This window comes from Lissotriton vulgaris, chromosome 2_1 (assembly GCF_964263255.1).
Source record: "Lissotriton vulgaris chromosome 2_1, aLisVul1.2, whole genome shotgun sequence".
Classification (NCBI taxonomy): Eukaryota; Metazoa; Chordata; class Amphibia; order Caudata; family Salamandridae; genus Lissotriton; species Lissotriton vulgaris.
The window spans coordinates 21,214,122-21,237,591 of record NC_141687.1 but is presented as its reverse complement, the minus strand read 5'-3'; the positions used below and the strand labels follow the sequence as shown (position 1 = coordinate 21,237,591).

Here is a 23,470-nt window from a genome sequence, read left to right as displayed (position 1 = left end):
AAAAGATGTTAATATTTCACTTCTGTTCTTGGATTTTCGTCAAAATAAAATACACTGAACATAATCTTCTCAAAAGTTATTTACACATTTTAAGCTATTGCCATTATAAATCACATTTGCGAAAGTTAAAACTATTGGTATTGTAAATGACAAATGTATTCATTTAGCTATTTTCAAAACCAACACATAAATAAAAAATGTGTCATTGACAATACCAATAGCTCAAACTTTCCTAATGCAAGACCTATTGCATTGCAAATGCTTGTTTTAGAGCTTTCATTGGCTCTTCACTTTCAGTCCTCCCACCCTCTCCATGTCCAGCGCGCGCCTCTCGTTCATCACACCTCCTCATTGGCTCTTTACTTTAAGTCCTCCCACCCTCTCCCTGTCCATCACGTGCCTCACGCTCAGCACACCCCCCTTCTCTCTACCACGCTAACACTCATCCCACAGGCTCTCTCCCATTGGCTCTTCACTTAGTGCACGCTGCATTCAGCTGACGCGCGCGCCTCGTGGTGATCACACCGCCTTTCTCTCCATCACGCTAACACGCATCTCACAGCCTCTCTCCCATTGGCTCTTCACTTTCTGCACGCTGCATTCAGCTGACCACTCTTCCCACAGCCTCTCTCCCATTGGCTCTTCACTTTCTCCACGCTGCATTCAGCTGACCACTCTTCACAGCCTCTCCCTGTCCTGCGTGCGCCTCTTGCTCATACCACCCCCTCCCTCACACAGACTCACCTTTCATTGGCTCTTTACTTAGTGCACGTCACCAACACGAAGCCCACAGGCATTCTCCCATTTTGCTGGCTACTCATCCCACCCCCTCCCTCTACAGCGCGCAACTCGTTCTCCATTCCGCAAAAATCCTTTCCTTTTCTATAAATTTTTTTTTTTTTTTAAAGTACGTACTTTGTCTGCGTACATAAAAATACGTTTCTTTTGAATATTTAAAGTTTAGCTCCCGGTTATTTTTTTAAATTACATTTTAAAAAAAATTAAAAATTACTTTGTATGCATAAAAATACGTTTACCCTCTACCCTTGCACGTTAAATGTTATTACTTTACATTCAGGCTCCAGACTTGCACGTAAAATGTTATTAATTTGTTGGCGTACATCGTTTTCCATTTGGTAAAAAATCACTCTGCCCCCAGACTTTCTGGTAACATGTTATTACTTTGTCTGTGTTAGTGAAGTAAAAATAAAAGATCTTCTTTACACCAGGCATACAAACAACAACGTTGCCATAAAGGCAATACTCCCACCACCATACATCACCAGCAAACACTCAGCCTACAGACATCCTCATCCGCGTGCGCCATTCAGCCCACAGCCTCAGCTTACACTTAAAAGACAAATCACACAGCCTCTCTCCCATTCAGCTGCATACTAACGGCCACCCTCCTCCCTCTCCAGCGCGCGAGCCAAACAGCCTCTCTCCCATTCAGCTGCATACTAACGGCCCCCCTCCTCCCTCTCCAGCGCGCCAGCCACACAGCCTCTCTCCCATTCAGCTACATACTAACGGCTGAGGTTCCGAGAGAATCGTAATGGCGTTTTTGGTCTGATCGAATATGGGTGAGTTTGGTATCTACGAACCGCAAATGACGAGTTTAGTGGGTGTACGTGTTTTCGCTACACTACTCCAAAGGGTTTGTCTTATTTACGGGTTTCTTCATCTGAACCCTTGGGTTCCATTTTAGATACGGCATCCATTTTGTTTCTTGCCCTCACGTAGCCGGCGAATGACCAATGTCTGCCTTGTGACCCTGGGACTCCCAAGCTCTTGCGGAAGATGCATATCCCTTTGAGTGTGTCTTTATGACTAGGGGAATGACACGGCAGAGGCAGATGGCTCCGCTCGGGGCTCATCTTGCCGTGCCTGTCTATTGTTTCAGTCTTGCATGCGCTAGGCTCGAATCCTTTGATCCTGCTTCCGATATTGCCCCCACATTCTTTTCAATCTGTTGTCTGTCTTTGTTTTTCCTTGCACCTGTTTCTGTCTCTTCTCTTCGCTCGTTTACAACCAGAATGGAATGTGCCTGATGGTGGGATAGCGTGCTTTTACAGTTGGGAACCGGCAGTACACCGTGGCACTAGACAGGGCTGCCCACTTTTACCCTTTGCTTTTTGCCCTTTATATAGAGCGGTTTATTCAAACTCTGAATCAGAATATGAATATTATTCCATCAGCAATGGCATGTACCAACTTAAGGCTATAGCGTACCCGGATGATATAGCGGTTTTTACTTCAGACCCAGCAACTATAGTCAGTATTATTCAGGAAGAAGCTAAAGTGTTTGGCCGATTTCCAGGGTATAAACTTAATATACATAAAACTCAAGTATTACATAATCTAGAATCTAGGGTATTTATTAAGGGCACCTGTACTGTCACAACCTACTTGGGTATCAGGATCACTGCAAAAGAGGACCAAATATGGACACTTAATTATGACATACTACTTCAAACAGTAATCAAGAAGTTTAAAAATTGGAATAAGCTCCCAATAACTATTATCGGCCTGATTAATATAATCAAAATGATAATCTTGCCTACATTTTTTTATTTATTTTGTGCCGTTCCTATACGGGTCCCTATTTATTGTTTTCACAAACTAGAGGGTTCAATCAGTAGTTTTATTTTGAGATATAAGAAGGCGCGATGCTCGATAAAACTTCTTAAGTTTCCCTATAAGTTTGGTGGTCTGTTAGTGCCGGATTTTAAATTGTATTTCTGGGTGACGTTTACAGGGCGTATACAAAGATTATTAATTGAAAAACAGCCATACTATGGGCTTGTCTTAGCATTGGGGATAGATAGTCGCATGTACAGGGTTACTGAACCTAACTATTATAAAAGAGTTAGGTTCAAGACTATTAGAGATATCGTCTGCATATGGAATGAAATTCTTGATTACTTTTCACTCACTTTTGAGGATCTTATCAGCCATGTGCACTTTAAACTATGGAATAATCCATCTCTCCCGAACATATTTCATGAGTCAGTCGCTTGTGCTTGGGCTAGATGTGGAGTCGAAAGTTTGGGGCAGTTGAATGATCACTCTGGTTTTGCTACGTTTTCTTCGCTGCAACAGTCTTTTGATCTTCCATATCAGTCATTTATTAAATATTTGCAACTTAGAGACTACTTTTTCAAATGGAAATGAATGCAACCTTTACACTCACATATAGCTCTTACAAGTTGTCTAAATCCCATTATTAAAGTTGGGATCAGTTCAATGTATACCTATTTAAGCTGCTTCGGTAGTGCTGATCTTAGCCATCTAGCTCGTAAGTGGAGCCGGATACTTAACATGGAAACAGATGCATCGGAAATTTCGTAGGCCTTAGATAAACTAAATACCTGTACATTCTACCAATTTAAAGTTGCAACAGAACCGCACGATTTGTATGTTATATCATACTCCAGATAAAATAATCAGGTGGCAGCAGGCATCACAGGTATCTGCTAATAGGGGTATGGATGGAACATGTTGCCCTAAGTGTGGTCTAAAATCAGCTGATATTCTCCATATGTTTTATTTATGCCATATGCTTTCGGATTTTTGGTGGAATTTCACACAGAATGTAGGACAATGTCTGGGCCTTGATTCAACTTTTTCTGTAAAAGAGATTATGCAGGGGTTCAAATCGTGTGAGTACACTTCTATCGGGTGCTTTTTAGGTCTCGCCTGGCAACACAGCGGGAAAGTGCTGTCGCCAGCGAGATCTATTGTTGTCGACTTGCCTCGGAAGGGACACAGGAGATGGGCATGGCAGGGAGAATGGAGGTCGTGAACGTGCACGTACAGCCACGCAGGGTGCACTTCTCCTGTCCCCCTTCCGTCCTCGCAAGCCTCATGTAATTTCACTTTCACTTTTTTTTTATGCGCATGCGCGCTCAGTGAAAAAAAACGTGTTATCCACATAAGTATCACAATTCATTCTTTGAAAATATAAACAGAGTTTGTCTGACACTAATTGCACAAAATAATTATTAGCAAGTGACATTATTATATGTCGAAAATCCCAATCCGCGTCGCAATTTGAACAATACAACTCCATTTCTAGAGATTTTGTAATCCCCCAAGTATAACAAACAATTTCCTTTGCTGAATTACCCTTGCACCAGGCTTAGTAAGCGCGTGGCATAACATCTTCTTTTAAAGAAAATAGCACGCTCTCTCTCTCCTACTGCGGTCCATAAGTCAAACTGTACTACTACAATACACCCCCACAATTCTATCATAGGAGCAGTTGGCATTTAGAGCATTCCTGCTCCTCGTGTAACTAGCCATCTATGACTACAATAGCCTCCCCACGGACGACTGCCCGCATTGAGAAAAACTTCCTGGGAGGCGTTCTAGCACCTGTAAATCATGCTAGGGGATGCTTGTAATAAATCTTTATTGCTTGATTACTTAAAATCATTGCAATCACAACAACTTCACATTGCAATCATAACTAGATTAATCATTACAAAAATCCTTTACAAAGACATATTCCCAGCAGATATTATATAAAACATCCGATATATACAATTTTAAAACTTATCAAAAGGATAAGATCCATTCACATAGCATCAATAATTACAAGATAATATTGCACATTTTATAGTTTAAAAGTAACGTAGTGCATGGCATACTTTTCCATATACATATCCCCAAAAAAATTATCTGTGAGAACAAAATTTTCTCAGGTAAATTTCATGCATAAATTACATTTCAACGCTCTAATAATAATAATAATAACATGTATTGCCTTAACCATCATATTAAGGTGATAATAAAGTGCATCATTTTACTATAAAGTGCTACTATGCAATTATTGCACTAACCATCAAATTAAGTCAAACATAAAGTACGTCAATTTACAATAATAGTGGCACGTCTGTTTTTAGAATCCCTTATAACATTATTATTAAGTGATAATACCTGTGTGCCAGATAGTACTGTAGATCTACCTTATTGTATCAAACATTTTTTCAACCGCCATTAAAATGTTTACTAAATGACACAACGGAATCGATTCCCCAGAAAAAGACATGATTAATGCCTGACGAGCAGATCTAACCCTGCTCTTCAAGAAATAAGGTCTCAAAACTATACGCCGAAGCTTGATCAATTTAGGGCACACACACACTGTATGTACTAGAGTTTCCTGTGGCCAACCACAAAGTCTACAATTAGAGTCCGGCCACTGCTGCCCTCCTTTGTTGGGTTTAATCCTATACGCAGTCTTAAAAACATATTTTTAAAGTTTGCTGAGAAAAAAACATTCAAATATGGCTGAATACGTAGTGATTGGTATGAATTAATCACATACCATGCATAATTTTTCTCTGCTAAATTAATTTTATCTAGTTTAAACGATTCAGTTTTAATAAAAAAATATATATAAGCTCTCCATTGAGCCGCATAGACAGACCTTTCTATTTCTTGCCAACAAATGTTCCCTAAGGATGATGGATCTGATGCAGACAATGTTGCCATGCATTTTAAAAATGCTCCTTTTGATACCAGGGTCTGTCTCTGGAGACCAAACTCCATTCTTATTCCTGCTTGACACACTGATTTAGCAATCCCAAAGGTTGCTTTAAAAAGCTTAACCACCAATAAGTCAAGTATTTTCAAGTCTTTCCCTCTAGTAATAGGAGAACCATATATGGAGTTGGTTGTAATTTAGCTCTGTTTACCTTAAGAATAAAATCATATGATTGGCAGTTCAATTACTTTTTAAGACATTTAAAATCATGGATCAGAGTCACAGCCTTAGCCCTTAGATCCTTAAGATGGAATTTAAAAGTGACACGATTGTCAGACACCACCCCTCGGTATCTATATGTCTTAACAGTATCAATTGTACCTGCTCCTACCTTCCAGGTATGAAGGCCCACATGCATCAAGCATTTTTGTAGTCGCAAACGGTGCGATTTCTTAAAATCGGCCGTTTGCGAATGCAAAAGTGCTTTTTGGGATGCATGAAGCAATTTTAGAATTCGTAACATGTTTGCGAGTTCTAAAATTGCGGGTGCATTTAAGAAGTCGCAGATGTGCGATTTCTTAAAAGCAATGCATCATTATTTTAAGAAGTGAAAATTCGCAAATAGGGTGCCAAATTTACCGAGTGGTTGAACCACTCGGTAAATTTGGAAAAATTGTTTAAAATGTTGAAAATGCTTTTTTTTCAACATTCATGTTACGGACACACATGTCCTTAGGACATGTGTGTGTGCAACATGATGCGAAAAATACATTTCAGGGGTGCATGGGGGGGTCCTTTGGACCCCCCCTGCACCCTTGAAATTTTCTAAGTGCCACTCGCAATTTTCATTGACTCCTATGGGCCTTTTGGCCCATAGGAATCAATGGGAATTGCGAAAATGAACTTAAGAATTCGGTATTTCTTTGGGATTCGGTAAAAATTGCGATTTTTACCGAATCACAAGGAAATACCGAAAAAAATGATGCATAGCATTTTGCACTTCTTAATTTGCGATTCCTTATTTTTCGCAAATTAGGAAGTGCAAAATGTCACAATGATGCATGTGGGCCTAAATTCCTGTTTTGCTACACCAACTATCAATACTTTAGTTTTTTTGACATTCAATTCCAGACCATTCTGTTGGGAGAAGTCGCCAAAGACGGTAATAGGTCTTTGTAAGCCGATAGGGGTATGACTCACAAGAATAGTATCATCGGCATACTGAAGCTAACCAATTTTCTACCCCCCCCCCATCCTAGGAACATGGCCTTTTTCCACATCCAAATATTGGGAAAGATCTGATAAAAATAAATTAAATAGACTGGGGGCAAGAACACATCCCTGCTTTAGACCGTTATATGTTCTTATTTTCCTTGATAAGAAGTTGCTATCACCCAACTTGACTTGGACCCAGGTATTGGTATACAAAAGAATGATAGCATCAACAATTCCCTCGAGATGCCACGATCCACCAATTATTTCCATAACAGGTTCCGTGGCACTGAGTCGAAGGCGGCCTTAAGGTCAATAAAAGCAATATATAAATTTTGCTTATTTAAGACAGCCCTTTTTGGCGATTAAAGTTAAGGCCAGCAAGTTTGTAATAGTGGATTGACCTTTCCGGAAACCAGTCTGATTGAATAGTATTATGCCCTCCTGTGTAGCCCAATCTTCCAATTCTATCAAAAGAGTTGAGGCAAACACCTTTGCATCAACACCAGTAAGCGAAATCAATTGATAGTTAGCAGGATTAGCTACTGAGCCGCTCTTAAAAATAGGTTGCACTATAATGCCTTGCCAAGATTCTGGGACCTTTCCCATAGTCAAAACTTCCCTAAATAGACGATGAAGAATACCTGCCCACATATCACCATTTGCGCTGAACAGGGCATTTGGTAACCCATTAGGTCAGGGGCCCCATTTGCCCGAAACCCTCTTAACAGGGTCAATACTTGGTCACGACTAGGGATTTCTAAATCAAGATTTAAGTCAAAACTGGAATCAATAAGCTGGTCAATGGAGTTCAAACACAGATACTCACCATTCCCCACATTTTTTAATAATATTTTATTCCCAATACTTCTTTCCAATGTATCAATAGGTTTTTCCCTCTGACCCGACATACCATACAAATTAGTTATAAACATAACCCAGCTGTTTTCTGGAATATTTACAGAAAAGCCCTACAACCTCTTCTTTCAAGCTTGTTAATAACCGCCCAGAATTTTTTTGCATTATTTTGTTTTGATGCGGATAATAAACTATTCCATAACCCAGCTTGGTATTTCAGTTTAAATTTTCAGACTTCTTGTTTATAGGTCTTCTTAAGTTCCTCCAGATTTTCTTCATACACAGAATGGGACTGGCAAAATCTATGCGCATATGCCACCCGAACAGCTCTATTGAGCAGTTTCTTTAACTTTTGTAATTTGGCAGGGAACCATATTTTTTTAGTATTTAAATGAGTATTCATTTTCTTAGTCTTACCGTCTACAAATTTTCCCAAGAGAGACATTGTAATAAAATTCCATTTATTGATCATAATCATATCACCATGGGTTTCCGAGTCACATTCCTTTAATAAAGCTGGAGCAGTTTGCATAATTTCATCCTCTTTGGCTAAATGCCAAACCAACCTCTTCAGGCAGTTTAGCATCCCCCTTACATTCATATTTGACCACACCCTTCTGTATGAAGTAATCTTTAATACTTGGCTGGGAAGGAATAGGCCGACCTCCTTCTTCAACAGAGACTGAGGTACTACGTTGCCCCACAATCCTCAGGGCAGCCCCCGGGCTTGTTCTTATTCCGTTTTTGCCCAATCCACTCTTGTTGGCAGACTCATTTTCCTCCTCGATATTCATTTTCCTGGTAACTCTTCGCCTTCTTTTTAACGGCTCTTGAAATGGCACTTGCGTTTGACCCCTCACGCTACCAGATCTCATAGTATAAGAATGAATATCAATTTGATAAATTTTAGACTATGAATTGTTTGTTGCAAGAACTCAATAACAGGCAGACAGGTAAACAACAGGCCCGTTAATGATTTAACGCTCTGTGTGAACGCTCCGAAAACACAGACTAGATTCTCTCCCTTTGTAAGTTACCTTAAAAAAGTCCTTTAAAGACTTGCAGATATTTGAAGGTTTTAAGGTTTAAAAAAAATGTATTTTGTTCTCAGCCTCAGTCCTGGACAACCGTAGATTACGATGTTTCAAACACGACACCCATTGGTATACCCAGGGCAGTCCTAGGGGGCTGCTTTTCAAGATCCTCTGGTTCCCTCCGGTTCCCCTAAGTGTAGGTGCAGGCGCAGCCAGGCCCAAACAAGCACAGACCCGGCACCACACCACGCCCAGGCTCAACCAGGGCTCAGCCAGATACCAAACGGGTCCCCTGGCACCAGCGCGGTCAACTGCACCAAGTCATGCTAGGCGGGTGCTATGCATCTCCTGAGTCAGCCTCTCTCTCGCTCTCGCCACTTTTTTCCAACTCCCGCCTCCCTTGTGCTCCCTTGGCAGACTGCAGTACGCAGAGGGTGCGGCGTGCCACCAATTTAGGCGAGATGCAGCACCACACCTCTAGCTTTTCCTGGTGGCCCACCTCGCAGCTGTACCACCGTGGCAGCAGTAGTGGCTTGGAGCCACTAGTCTTGTCACTTATCATTGGAGGCAAACCTCTGTTCAATGTCCTGGTTGTTGGTCACCACTCTTCAAGTTCTCACCAATCACGGCCTTTCCTGGTACACCACAACACTGATTTGAGGTGGCGGCGATAGGGCTTGGCGGTGATACTGCTGCTGGCGGCGGAGGCGGTAGTGCTGCGGTAGTTGCGGTCGTCGCGGTTCTTCCTCCCAGCCCACGCGAGCCTCACAGCCCGCCTTGCTGCCTCTCAGCCTCTTAGCGGCAAGGCAACAGCAGCCGTAGCACCGCAGCTCTGTTCACGCTGCCTCCCCGGCTCCTTGATTCCGTGCTCATGTCCCAGGTGCAACGAAAACACGGCGCTGGAACCCACACAATCTGCTAGGGGATGCAAATTCTTGTCGAGCTTGTTACCTTGACGTTGGTGAGTCGTGCTTGAGTAAAAATTAGGCCTGGCCGCACATGGCGGACTTTTGCTGGAACTGCGAAATACTCGAGTAGCGCAGAGTGTGCAAAACTCTGCGAACTCCTCTTGCGTAGCGGAATTTTCCGCCCACCTCTACTGATTAGCTAGTTACAAGGATGAAGCCTCATGATTATTTAGATCCTGGGGCAGCAGCTGATGTTCTCATTCCAGCTGTGGATTAGCTGGAGCTGAAGAAGGAGCTTCATAGTTGTTTGGACACTGAGGTGCCCATAGGTGCTCACATGCCAGTTGATTACCTGGAGCCCATGATTGCATAGATGTTGAGGTATGCCGTCTGTTGATTAGCTGGAGATACAGATGGGACCCCTAATTTGGTGAGAGGCTCAGGTAGCGGTGGGTGCTTTAAAGGTAGCTTTTCACTATCAGAATTGGTCTTCACTGATCTGCATGTCTACAGAGTATTCCTTGGATGGTTCCATCTGCAGCTGAACAGGGGTGGTCAGCAGCTGAGGCACCATATGGACACAAACTGGAGATTCCTAAGCAGGCATGGATACACCAGGGTCTGTCAAGATGGCTTCTCTGCAGGTTCTAGAGTGAAAGCAATATGACTATTTAAATCCTTCTCCATTATAAGAAAACAAACACAGTTTCGCAGTCTGGGACATTGTGTCCTGGTGATAAGGTCCATGCATGGGGAAAAGTGGCCCCTGGTGAGTGTGCATGGCCTCCGACGCTCCATGGCAACACGCTCCAGGTCCTCACCTATACTTTAACCAGCCGGTCCTTAACAAGCTTATAATAGGTGGGGACTGCAACAGAGTCATCTCAAACAGCAAGGTGCAGGGCAGGTCTGACCCTCAACCTCACACCAAACGTCTAGTCTTGCCAACTGGGCAGATTCCCTGGTATTGGGAGATGTGTGATGTATCTGGCATACGTAGGGTGAAGCCTTTGCTCTCCACTCCAAGGCAGACAACTCACTATCTCTTTTAGATTATTCTCTCCTACTTGCTATAGACATACAGGAGATGGCTGGAGTAGGTATCCTTCCAAGAGCCATATCAGATTACTTACTACTGGTATTAAAATTATGTGGTGCCGGGTCAAAGCCAAAGGAATATTTTGATCTGGTTCGATCTGTTTCCACAATACAAGCTATGACTAGAGTTAGAGCCATGGATCATACAGGTTAGACATGAAGAGAGGTACCAAGAGCCAACACAGTAGCTCTGGAGACAAAAAAGACTGCGCTCTAGAGAGATGTCTCTTTTCGGACAGCTGGAAGTCACAAGGTCTCAACTGATTGACTTCGCATATTGGGAATGTGTCACTAGGCAGAGTCTACAAATCAGGAGACAAGATGGACAAGCTCATATGCTGGCTTGCCACCAGCAAGATGGCTCCAAGGATAATACGAAGCATAAGAGATGCGCAAGGTGAACTGCCGACTGATGCAGAAAGTATAGCAGACACCTTTGAACATACTGTAACTCTATAGGCAAACACCCTCTTTCCAAAGCAGAACTAAATATTTGACTGATTTAAATCTCTCAGAGGCAACACTATAAGCCTTGGACTCCGACACAAGCCTCCCGGGAGGAACCTTTCTGGGTGAAATCCACCTCAAGCCGCTCAGTCTGAGGAAAGCTTGTTGAGACATTGGGTCCACAGAGTAACCTGGACACTTTGAGACAATGTGAAGGTCTTAGGCAAAGCTTCAAGGTGACGAGGAGAAGCAGCTGAAGCTAGTGAGCGAGCATGCCCACCCAGATGTGAAGCAGTGTCTTACGTCGAGTGCAGCACTACTGTGCTCCATAACCATCTCTGGCTGCCTTGAAGAACATACTCACAGCTCACGATTCTCCTCAACTGAACTTGAAAACCAATTGGATGGCTCAAGCAAACCACTGTTACTCCTTCATCTGCCACTCCAGGTTTCCCAGTAGATGGGATCTCTTGACACACCAGATTTCTCCCTATATGCAACTGTGGAAGACCCACTTATTCCCTTTTTACTTCTCCACCTTTACATTTTTGTTTTGTTACTTTAAGGTTGAAAAATGCTTTCTTATTGTAAACATTGGCTCTATTTATGCTCTTGTTGTCCATTTTGCGCTGCGCAGTCATTGCCATACCACTGCTAAATGTACAGTTATGTGTAACGGTGAGGAGTGCTGTGTTTCAACTCAAGAGAGCGGCAGCGTAAATGCCAACATGTGCACCAAACCTGGATGCGGGAGAACGACAGAGCAGAGAAGAAAGAGACAGTTGATGACCCAGAGATGGAATCACAGAGCAGGAAAGACAGATGAAGTTTCTTGGCCCAGTCATGTACACAGTCAAAAATAAGGTTAAACTATGGCCTCTCTTGGAAGTCTATTTATACACCAAATGCAACCATGGCTCGTTCATGAATGAGCACTGAACAAGGCTGGAGCAAGATGCATCATGGAGGGGGACATGGTCCTTACCAAAAGCATTAAGTTTAGGTCAGGACCAAAACCCTCTCAAATGTAGGTCAGGTGCTGAAGTTAAGCATCTCTGAATGTCCCTGCTCTGATCCTGTGACTGAAGAAGAGAGTCCGGCTCTGTGAGTGGTGCAGAGGACACAAGAACAAATAACATAATGCTATACAACAAGGAGCAATGAGACAATACTTAATGTGCCACTGTTGATGGAAGAAAAAGGTACAAATGAAAAAAGCAGAACTACACTACAGGGTCAATAGAGTAGAGAGAAAGGAAAAGAGATAAAAGAACAAACAAAACAGAGACACAGAAGAGTGGAATTGAGAGCCCTTGAGAGGGATCCAGAGGAAGTGAGAGATAAAACATTGAGTACATAGACAGGGAACAGAAGGTTTAATCAACAAAGAAGAGACAGCAATAGATCAAAAATAAAACAGAGTAACATGGTGGGAAAAACAAAGAAAATGGAAAATAAGGCCAGAGAATGGGTGGAGACGGTTATAGTTGAGAGAGTCTGGGAGGGAGGAATGAATGAAAAAAGGCCAAAGAGAGAACTCAGCAGTGGAAAAGGAAGGGAGCAGATGCAAGTGCGAAGGGTACTGGAGCAATAGCAAAATCGGGGGCCAAGACAAAAAAAAAGTCAAATCACAGAGATGGGCCACAGCACTCTGGGGCAATCCCCTAAACTCTCACCTGCCACCTGAACCGTTGTCACCATCTTGTCCTGGATGGCATCGCAGACGTATGTCCCTGAGTCAGATGGCAACGCCCCATGGATAGTGAGCTGCCTGTGGGCACCCCGTTTCTCGATCCGAACTCTCTTCCCCGACACCAGCTTCTCCCCGTCTTTATACCAGTGCACAGAGGCAGTGGGCCGGGACAGCTTGCATGCCAGGACTAGGTCATCGAAGGCCTCCAGGCAGTGGTGCTCGGGAGTCCCTGTGTTTCCAACGATGACCACCGGGGGCTCTAGACCAATGACACATAGTATGGTCAGTACTAGCCAAGATGATCAATTGGCAACACCTCAATATCCCCAAGTGAATTATTACTGCACAGAGGACAAGCAGGTAGGGGAAGGAGCAGGGACATCACTGGGAGCTTGTAACAGCAGCTAATGTGGAACGCAGAAACTCGGTGAGGAATAAAGAACTGCAACAACATCACAGATAGTCCAGCACAGCAGGAATATGCAGGGAGGCAAGCTGTAGCCCGGCTAGGGACAGTGAGCTGGAAGGACAAAGAACTAGACGCATGCATGACTTCTGGGGACAGTGAGCTAGAAGCATGAAAAACTAGATGCAGGCAGCACAGCTGGGGAAAGTGAGCCGGAAGGACGAAGAACTAGACGCAGGCAGCACAGCTAGGGACAGTGAGCCGGAAGGACGAGAAATTAGACACTGGCAGCACAGCTAGGGACAGTGAGCCACAAGGACGAAGCACTAGACGCAGGCATGCAAAATGGAGGTGAGGCAGAACAGTGGAGACCTGCATGTCCCATGTCAGATGAGCTGAGGAAAGATGGAGCCAGAGCACATGAGCGATGGGATACTCAATATCGGACTAGCAGAAGGTACGGGGAGCCAATGAGCAGCTGAGATAGGCAAACATTTAATAGCAGTGAAGTGTGTTGCCACTGTTGACTCAATACCGAACATCAAACAATGGTTCAGACATTGACAGTGAGTGGACAACAGAAGCAAGCAGAAACTCGAAGCCAATCATGGGGAGAAGCAATGTGGAATTAGACCACCAGAGACAACTTGATAGATACCATGCAGAGAAGGGGAGACATGGAAGCCTAAATATCAGACATGCACAGAAGAGGGGAGCATGGGAGCAGTACAGGCAGGCATGGATTTACAGTGTAGCAGGCAAAGAAGGGGGTGATGGGTGAGTGAACGCCATGTTTGGGCAAGCAATCAATGACAGACATGCGGAGCAGAGCGGTGGTTAGTGAACAGCAAGGAGAGATGAACAAAAGCAATGCAGAGAATGAGAGAGATGGAGACTGGTGGTGACGTACCGTGGATGAGGCGAGAGGAACAATCCAACAGGAAGAATCTATCAGGGAGGATGGTACAGCGCGCTCACTGCGAATCAGTGGAAGCTCGAGGTGATGTTTGGAAAGTGAATGCACAGGATGAGGCGGTGAAATGTAGTAGAGCACAGACTCTGAACACACACAGACCACCCAGTAAGCTGTACACCATAAAAAGACCACATACAAATGAGACAGCACAAAATCAAGAAATAAAGAGACATTTATGAATGATATTTCGAGGAGCATCCCTGAAAAACTGATGACCGAGACTTGATCTTCTCTAAAGTGGTAGCGGTACGGGAGGAACAGAAATATAGCTGGATGAGTCTTATTTGGACAGTGGTCACATTGAAGGCTTCATTCGATATTGAAAGTGAAAAGTAGATGGGGCGGGGAGGGGGACTGCTAAAATATGATACGGAAAAGCGAGACTTAAGTAAACCAGAAGATCGATGCCTACAATAATCCGACTCGCCTGATGGCAGGGGTTCCATGACACAAGCAAATTTCCGAATGGCTTCTATTACACTTGCACATTAAGTTGAAGACCCTAGGTTTTGCTGACCGAGTGTGCTATTTGATCTTGACTTGTTCTTTCTAGTTAACAAAGTCCCTGATTGCACTTCTTATGAGCACTTTACTGATGGTTGAACCTTTGTTCTCTAGTTGGAGGAAGTTGGCGAGTGGCTTCTCGATCTTGGCAGCAGTCAAACGGAAGTCTCTTTTGGCAATCTGTTCTAATGAGAATCATTTTGCCTTGCATATGAAAATAGAGCTCCGTCTGTCTGCAGAATGATATATTTCTTAATCCTAGTATTCAAGCTCAATGCAATTGATAGGCCCAAGAAGGCTACCTAAGATCTCAAGAAGCTTAAGACATGCTCTTAAAGTGAACTAAGATAACAATTTAACATGGAAATTTAGTTCAACCCTTTAAATATTAGTGTGGAAAATTAAGTCAAATACAGTGTGGCAGAAAGTTATTACAATTTGCGACTTCAACTGCGCAACACTGCATTTGGAAGGACACGCATGCAGAAGACTTAAAGTAAGGAAGTCTTAAGGAAGGGAATCAGTCTACATCTATTAATAAGAAAGAAGGAAGCGATCAGCAACAAAGTGGAGACAATAACAAATTCTGAGTACTGAGACCATTTATTAGGAAGGCAAATGCAGAATAAATAGAAGTCAGCACCAAAAAAGTCAACCAAATAAATAAATAGTTTATTAAGGATAGAGTGAACATCATCCTGAGTGGTGATATGAATCACAGAAGCGGTCCTGGCAGGGACATTAGAAAGTTTCAGAACCCCCCCAATGACTGCTGTAATCAAAATATAGAAGAAAAGTGGAGCATTTCTAAATTATTTTAAAAAAAATCAAGACTGCTTTACACCTATAAATACAGACATGAATCTAAGAATGATTAAGGATGCTTTTGGGCAATCCATACATTTTCAGTACATTACTTTCATGGAAAATTGTTTTGCAATTATTCGAGATAAATGGAATGAAAAAAAGATTGGTTTGACTACTCATGTACAAGCTCTAGTGAATAAGCTGGGTAACAGAAGAGCGACAGCTGGAGGAAAAAACTAAATTCATTAGGCAATCCTGGTGATGAGCCAGATAAGTATCACTAGAGCAGAAACCCTGCAGCCAATGTAGTCTGTGACCTAAGTCAGTAGATGCTGAGGGCAGATACCACCCAAAGGTCTGCATTAACTGAGGTGCTTCACCACGCTTTCAGTTTCAGGGAATGTTAAACATGTTTTCTAAGGTAGAATTTTGATCCTGTAAATATAGGTCCTTCTTGTCATATCAAAGCAGGGAGGCAAGGCCAGTGGGCATAAAAATCAAATCCCATTGCCTTACCACCCTTGTCCTCTGAAGTATTAGGAGTGGTATGAGGCAGTTGCCTTGGCCACTGGACAGCAACCCTGACCAATAAGAAGATTAACTAATGCAACATGCATCACAGGGGGTGCATCAAGATAGGACTTCTTGCTCTTTGTCCCAATTCCACTCAACAAAAGGCTGGTGGGTTGGGCCTTCGAAAGTACTAGAGAAACTAAGGCAAGCAACTTAAACTTTGTACTGGAATGTACAGAGACATCAGATGCAAGTTTAAACTTGTCATGTTAAGTGCTCAACCACCCTTTTATTCAGGACAGCCTGGTGCATCTTGGAGGTCAGTATGGAAGACGAGGAAGACTTTGGAGATAGATGCACAGAGACTGCTCTGAGGAGCAGGGCACCAGCCTCCATGCTAGGGATATCTAAGAGGTCACACCCAGTATCAGTATTATGTGCTAATTCTGATAGTAAAACATGTTAAGACATCACTGGGTACATAATCTCAAATTTGGGTACAGCACCATGCCCTTAATGGATCCACCTAGCTGCCCCCTTAAACATTAGCTAAACTACATCATTACCACTTGGCTTAAACCTGTTATAATTGCCTCAACAACAGATGGTGGGTAGTGAGTCTGCGTAGATTTCTGATGCTCTAACTCAACGACAATAAGGGATGGCAAAAACTATCAAGTGAAGAATCCAGTGGTATGCATGCTGTACATTCAAGAAGAACACAGGATCATAGGAAGTGATGGCCTGACTTCAGGGGAGGTCTTCCTTCTTGACTTCAGGGGAGGTCTTCCTTCTTAGAAGCTATGAGTTTATAGTGATGCCTGTGGCATGACAAAAACACTAAGTCCATTAGCATCCAATGAACGAGTTGTTTCACGGAACATACTTATTTTGATTTGCAGATTTGATGCTTTCATCAATCTCACAATTAATACGCCTACTTTTGTTTCAATCAATCAGTCAATCAATCAATTCTTGTATAGCGCGATTACTCACCGAATCTGCCGTTCAGTCGACGATGAGAGGAATGCTGTGGGTGAGCAGTGCACAGCGATAAACGGAAGCTCATTCACAATTAGGTTCAGTCTTACATAAGAAGCTTGTTAAGAGCAGCAGGTATTTACAAGGTACCAGCATCACACTACAGTATGATTGAGCACCACTCTGAGGGCAGCCTAAGCGTAGTCATTCACAACAGTCTAAGAGGTTCTACGTACAACACCTACATGTGACATCCCCGATGCACATCCTCTATACATTGCCCACTAAGAAGATTCTAGGAGAGCAGTAATAATGGTGTAAGTTTATATGGATGGCTGGAGAGCACTTAAGGGTCTTTCTACATCTCAAGCCAGCCCTACTGAGGAAGAGTCAATCAATCAATCAGGGAATTTTAAAGTGCCCTGCTCACCCATCAGGGTCTCAAGTCGCCGGTGAATTACCTCATGGATGTATGTAGGGACGTGGTATTTCCATAGCATGGACCACCTCACATGACGTCAACGGGTGACAGGTATGGTAGCTGGTTTTGAAAGTTTAATGTGGGGTTACTGAAATTATAAGACAACCACATCTCTATGAGAAAGTCTATGAGAAAGTCAGAAGCAACATATGTTAGCATAATCTGAGACTTTCACAGAGAGGAAAATAACTTCCCTGAAAATATTAATTGGTAAAAAGAGATACTTGCAAGTGACAATGAGGAAAGATAAGGAGAGACATTGGAACAATGTAAGTATGCGCTCACTAGAAATGACATATTTCTTTCATGGAAGCCCAGAAACATTGGATTTGAGCCTACATTTGAAAGACAATGTTTAGTCTCTATCATATGTGAGTTCTTGGGAACAACATGAATTGTTTGTAACTCATATGAGAGGGAACTTGATATGCTGGATAATGTTTTTAATTGTACTCTTAGATTGATGTTTGTGTTATAAGCTTTATTTTTTCACTTTTCTTTTCAGAGGTGCCTTGCGAAAGCTACAAATTTAAATCAATGTCCTGATTTAAAGGGATACCCTGATTAAGTGAGGCATTCTTGTGAAGCACGTTGGTATAACAAATGATAAAATGATTGTTCAAATATAAACAACGAGAATCATAACCAAGTTAAAATATGATGATTTAAAGATGATAAAATGTGATTAGTGAAGTTTTCATGAAGAAGGTACTTTGAAGTGTTTGCCCACATTTTGTTTTGAAGCACATGACAGTGGTTTATCACTCGGGGTGAAGATGAAGTATGTGGGGACACGCTGCATGTATGGCACAGCTCCAGCCTCATGTACATTCATGGACATTGATGTCTCATGAATGTATGTATGTATGTATGTATGTACGTTAGGTCACCTTTGAACCAAACCCTTCATTGAAGGAAAAAAGAGGATAAATACGCCTTCCTGCCCATACATTCCCTGTTCTGACGAGAATGTCTGACATAGAAGAACTTGAACCATGCGCTGATCACAAGAAGGGTTGAGGCCACTGCTCCTGCGTGGTCATGCCGCTCATGGTACCCACTGGTGTGCTCCTGTGCTGGTAAGTGCTGCTGAATGCCAACGCGCAGTGGTGGATGCAGCCACTGTGACCTGTCCTGGCTCATCGACGCCCTTGATGTGCCACGGACGAACCCAGAGCAGCTTCCACAGCTCATCCGCTGACTCCTCTTGTGACCAGGGCAGAGCGCAGCCAAAGCAGCCTTTCCTGAATCGCCCCCACTTTAAGAATCAGTCACCATTATGGTAGGAGATAGCCATTGATGGAGATAATCAGCGAAGAGCGAGACAGAGACATTAATTGAACAAGAGAGGGAAAAAATCCCTGAATCCAATGGAGGGAAACTTTCAATGGAGTCAGAGACTGAATATGAAAGAATAGAAGAGAAGAGGAGCGTCAGTCACAGTGACTGTTAGAGTCAGACAGTCACTGTGCCACCTGGTGAGAAGATGTAGGCTAAAGCCAAGGTACACAGATGGATAAAGAGAGAGAATCATAGCAATGACTAGCAGATAGAGGAAGAAAGGGGGAAGTAGGATGATGTAATAACAAAGAGAGATAAAGTAATGGACAAGAAAACAAAGAAAGACAGGTAGAAAGCGAAAGACATGATGACATGGACCAAGTAAAGAGAGACACACTGGCAGGGATCTAAGGGGTGCAGATGCCGCAGGCTCGGTGCAGGAAGCACACTGGTGCAGATCCTGTGGCCCTGTGTATAAGGGGGCAAGCTTGTGTAGATTTGGTTATCCTATCAGTAAGGTGTTTGGTGGGCCACATCCTGTAGCCCTACATGTAGGAAGCAGTCAGGTGTACGGGTGATTCAGTGATCAAATGCTTAGACGGCACTCTGGTGTAGATCCTACAAACTATGAGAAGAAAGCACATTGGTTCAAGTCTTTTTGCTCTTCATGTGTTACCAAAGAGGGGGCATTTGGTTTTAAGTGTTAGGAGCTGGGTGGGTGGAGGGGGGATTGGAATGGAAGACATCACAAGAGCAAAAGCAAGCATTGCAGCCAGCAAGAGCATTCAAATGCCCAAAAAGGGGCTCAATAGAGCAGAGAATGGAGGGGGTACAGCTAAGCATGGATTGCAAGGGACGTGCAAGGTCTGTAGATGCCAGAGGCAGTTTGCATGGCCGTGCTGTTACCTTGCACGGTGACTGTGAAGATGCAGCTGTCATCACGGGTGTCGCACAAGTATTCTCCTGAATCCCTGCCCTTGGCACCAACGATCACCAATGAGCGTTTGGCTCCATTCTCCTCCAGGCGGATCCTCTTATTGTCCACAATCTTCTCCCCATCTTTGAACCACTTCACCTCCCCGCCGGCGAGAGACAGTGTGACGGACAGGGTCAGGTCCTCTGACGGCAGGCAATGGCGATGGGTCTCTAACTCCCCCTTCCCCACAATCTTCACCAAGGGCTCTTTGAAGAACCAAAAATGAAGAGTAAATACCGATGCACATCTGTCTTGACACATAAAGTTTCAAATCACAGAACCAGTCTACCCAAGTAAAAACCTATACAATGTTTTAAAGAACAATCCCGCAAATCAAGGTGGACTGTTCACAGGATTTCAGCAATCATAGACCTTTTTGCAAAACACAACTTTATCACACAGGCACACATTCCAGAATAGTCAGAGTTTAAATTTTCTCTACACAACTCAAAGCAAAGACCTTCTGCATATCCAGAACAGCACACTCAGAGATCAAACGTCTGCTCCCTCGCCAGCTCCACCAGGCGCTCATCTGTCAGCCAGTTCTCAGAGGTGAGCTTGGAAGAAGCTCTGGTGAGATCTGAGCTCTACCCCAAGCACCAGTAACATACTGAGCATCCTTCTCAAACAGATCAAGATCTGCTAATTAAGGTGAGGCAGACCCAGGCAGAGAAGACACAAACTCTAGTATAAAGAATCAGTTCTTCCAGAAAGCGAAAGACCCAAGAGCGTTCTTCAAGGATGACCCACATTCTCACTTCATACACATACCTTCAGTTTCACAACAGTTCTCTGATGTTTAATGGCATCCCTTTGACTTCTGTCCAGGTCTGAGTTTTTCCTTGCATCAGGGCTCAGTCAGAAGTGGGCAGTTATGGACATTCACAAAAAGAGGTGGAAGTCCTGTCGGCCCACCTCTTGGCCTCCTCACCTCAATCCACATTGTACCTAACAGTGCAGCGGCTGCGCCGGGTTCCTAAGGTGATAATGGCGTCAATGAAGGTGCCTCATTTATGGTGGTTCTTCCAACACCATTTTCCCCTGCTGGAACTAACAGGCACGGATGGAGGGTAGGAAAATAAATTCATTTCCCCCATGTGCTGGGGGAAAACTCTATGTGGAGTAAGAACACTTACTTTTTTATTTCCCAAAACAAACTTTAGCTTTGAAGATTTCCTTTTGGAAAACAAAAACAAATACCACCCGATCTGCCAAGCCACCCTAACATGTTGGTGCTAAATGTGCTCCTGCCATATTGCCGTAAGCCCTTCAAGCACACATTGGACACCCCTTTGCCAGGATATAGTGCCTTTGGTGGACAAGCTGTGGGGCTGGAGGCAATGCTTCACTGCCTCTGATGCTTGACGTCTGCAACTCAAATGATGTCTTGTCCACAGTCCTTCAATCTGGCACCTGGGCCACTTCCAATCTCTGGGTCACCTGGTCTCCAGATCCCATGCTCTACATCAGATCATGCAAGTGATTCTTTGGGTATTGTAGTGTAGTTCCTAGTTTCCCACTAGGCCCTGCGCATTGGAATAACATAAACAGTAGTATCGACGTGGAACTGCGGATATTCCAGGCCTCCACTGACTATGCTAAACTTAATTGGGTTGTGTTACCAACTAGCTCAGAGGTCACTGGAAACTTTCTTCTCTGCATAGGAAGTGATCAGCTTCCTTGGCACAGACAAGAAGGGATTCAGTTTTCCAACAACCGTGCAACATGACAACTTTGCTCCTCAGATCAAGAGTCGATCTCTAGGGTCGTGTGAAACAATAGACATAGATTTCACTCAGTCAGTCTAGTGCAGTTTACTTTCACAGTATGTAGAGAATAGAGTGACGGGCGTGTATCAATAAAGGTTAACATTTATTGAACAGTCTTTCTTCTCGTACACGAGAAATGTATTGCCACAATTGCAATAACTGTTATTATAAAAAGTACGTACAGTAAGATAAGTATTGCGAAATAGAACTGCAAAAGCATTGATATGGTTTCTTAGCCATACAATGGTTTTAAAGTAATAAAACATATATACAGTCATATATACATTAGGCTAACATACTCAACTGGTGCTTCTAACTAAGCCTACCCCAGTGTGCCTGACCTAAGCCTAACACGTGAAAGGGGAGTAAGTAAGTAGCTTAAGTTAAGTTGGTTTTGCCAAGGTTTGTTTCAAGAATTCTCGTCTAAGGGTTTAGTCAACACCATACCTCTGAATAGAATGATGGAGGATTGGTATCTCCTTCAGGGGTCTCTCTCGATATCCCAGTCACCCGCGAGGGTAAACCGGAAGCGCCGGGACTGGATTTCTCTGCACAAGAAATGCAGCGGCTTCTCTCAGCGTGTCGAGGAAGGAGGGGGGACAGCGTCCGCGGGCAGCTGGGCTGGATGTCTTCGCAGAGGACGGCTGCTCGGCTCCTCAAGCGTACTGCACCATAGTTCGCGCTGTAGCGGCGATAATGGTAATCAGCAGCTTCACCACCACAGGATAGCAGGCTGCAGCGACAGAGTGCTAGTTTTTACCAACACAGGGTCATGCAGGCAGCTGGCATCAGCAACAGGCAACGAACTCGCAGTTCGTATCTCTCTCAGCTCACAGCTCACATTGCTTAAGGCAACGTTGGTAATATTTATACCTGACAGGTGCCGGGTTTGACGCAAGTTTGCTGGACATAAGACGTCAATTAAAGATGTCACTAGGAAGTGACAGTTATCAGTTGCTCATTAGAGTTCCATTACTAATCAAAACATAGCAAGCGGGGATTTCCAGGTTTGCTAAGTTTTTATCTTGTTGAAGAACTCGGAGTGTTATCTAGGAATATCAGATAGTGACTGCTGCTCTGTCATTGCACTAATTGGTCGCAAAGGAAGTAGCAGAGAGTCATGCTGGAATGTGGCTCTGTTCGTGTGAGGCCAGAGATGACTTTTCAGAAAATCGTACTTGAACGGTTATGCCAATATAGGGAATAAATGGATTTATAGCCGAATAGGGGCATAAGGTCACAGTATCGATCAGGAACCTAGATAAGCACGCAACACCCACTCCACGTTTTCATGTCCATCAAAAATTACTAAAACTAAGCAATAAGATGCATGTGTAACATTGCCCACCCCAAAATACATAAATGCATTCGAAATAGGCGTACTTGTAATACATGGAATTTCGGTACTGTACGTTTTTTTTTAAAGCATAGTAATCATTCAAAAGGTATTGCATATGAAATCAATGAACGATTATGCAAAAAGAATTACACATGAAGTATCTCTGACAGAAGAAATGCGAGATAAATCATCACATAAAAATGCATTGTAATAACATGTGTGCTAGAGGCTGGTGTTATGTTGTTATGTCTCTAGATGTATTTAGAAATAGAAGTGTGAAGCTTCTGTTCTCTAAGAATAGTTTTTACGTTAAGCAAAGAATTGTTCGTGCCAAAAAAAAAAAGGTCAATATTAGAAAAAATTGTCCAATTCAAAGAAAATAGATTTCCAAAGCTCTTGGCAGTTTTTGTTGATCAAAACTGAAGGCCGAATTCAGAGTTCATGGGAACACTGTGTGTCGGAAAGCTTCTCAAAAGTTATTGTTTCTCTATGGTTGAGAACATCGTATCAGACAGGCTCGCAAAGAATTGGTCTACAAAATCAGGTGATAGTTCAACCAAATTAGATAGCGCTGTAACTTGGCAGGTGTGAGAATGATTGCTGTCATCGAAGGCAGGACCAGCAATGCTCACAGAACGTTGTACCTGGATGATGTTGCTTTTGTCACTCGCTCCACTGTTACCACTTGGCTGTAGT

At 43.3% G+C, this 23,470-nt stretch overlaps 1 protein-coding gene across 3 annotated transcripts in view; it reads right to left on the bottom strand.

Annotated features, from left to right (window-relative positions):
• Nucleotides 1-23,470, bottom strand: part of OBSL1 (obscurin like cytoskeletal adaptor 1) — a 548,309-nt gene that overhangs the window by 225,723 nt on the left and 299,116 nt on the right. The window contains exons 15-16 of one of the 3 annotated variants that reach the window (XM_086954344.1): nucleotides 19,597-19,872; nucleotides 12,725-13,000 (exon numbers count right to left, since the gene is read on the bottom strand). In XM_086954344.1, the coding sequence (XP_086810470.1) occupies nucleotides 12,725-13,000; nucleotides 19,597-19,872 (552 nt within the window). The remainder of the gene's footprint in view (nucleotides 1-12,724; nucleotides 13,001-19,596; nucleotides 19,873-23,470) is intronic. The other 2 variants (XM_086954343.1, XM_086954342.1) reach the window with 2 other exon arrangements.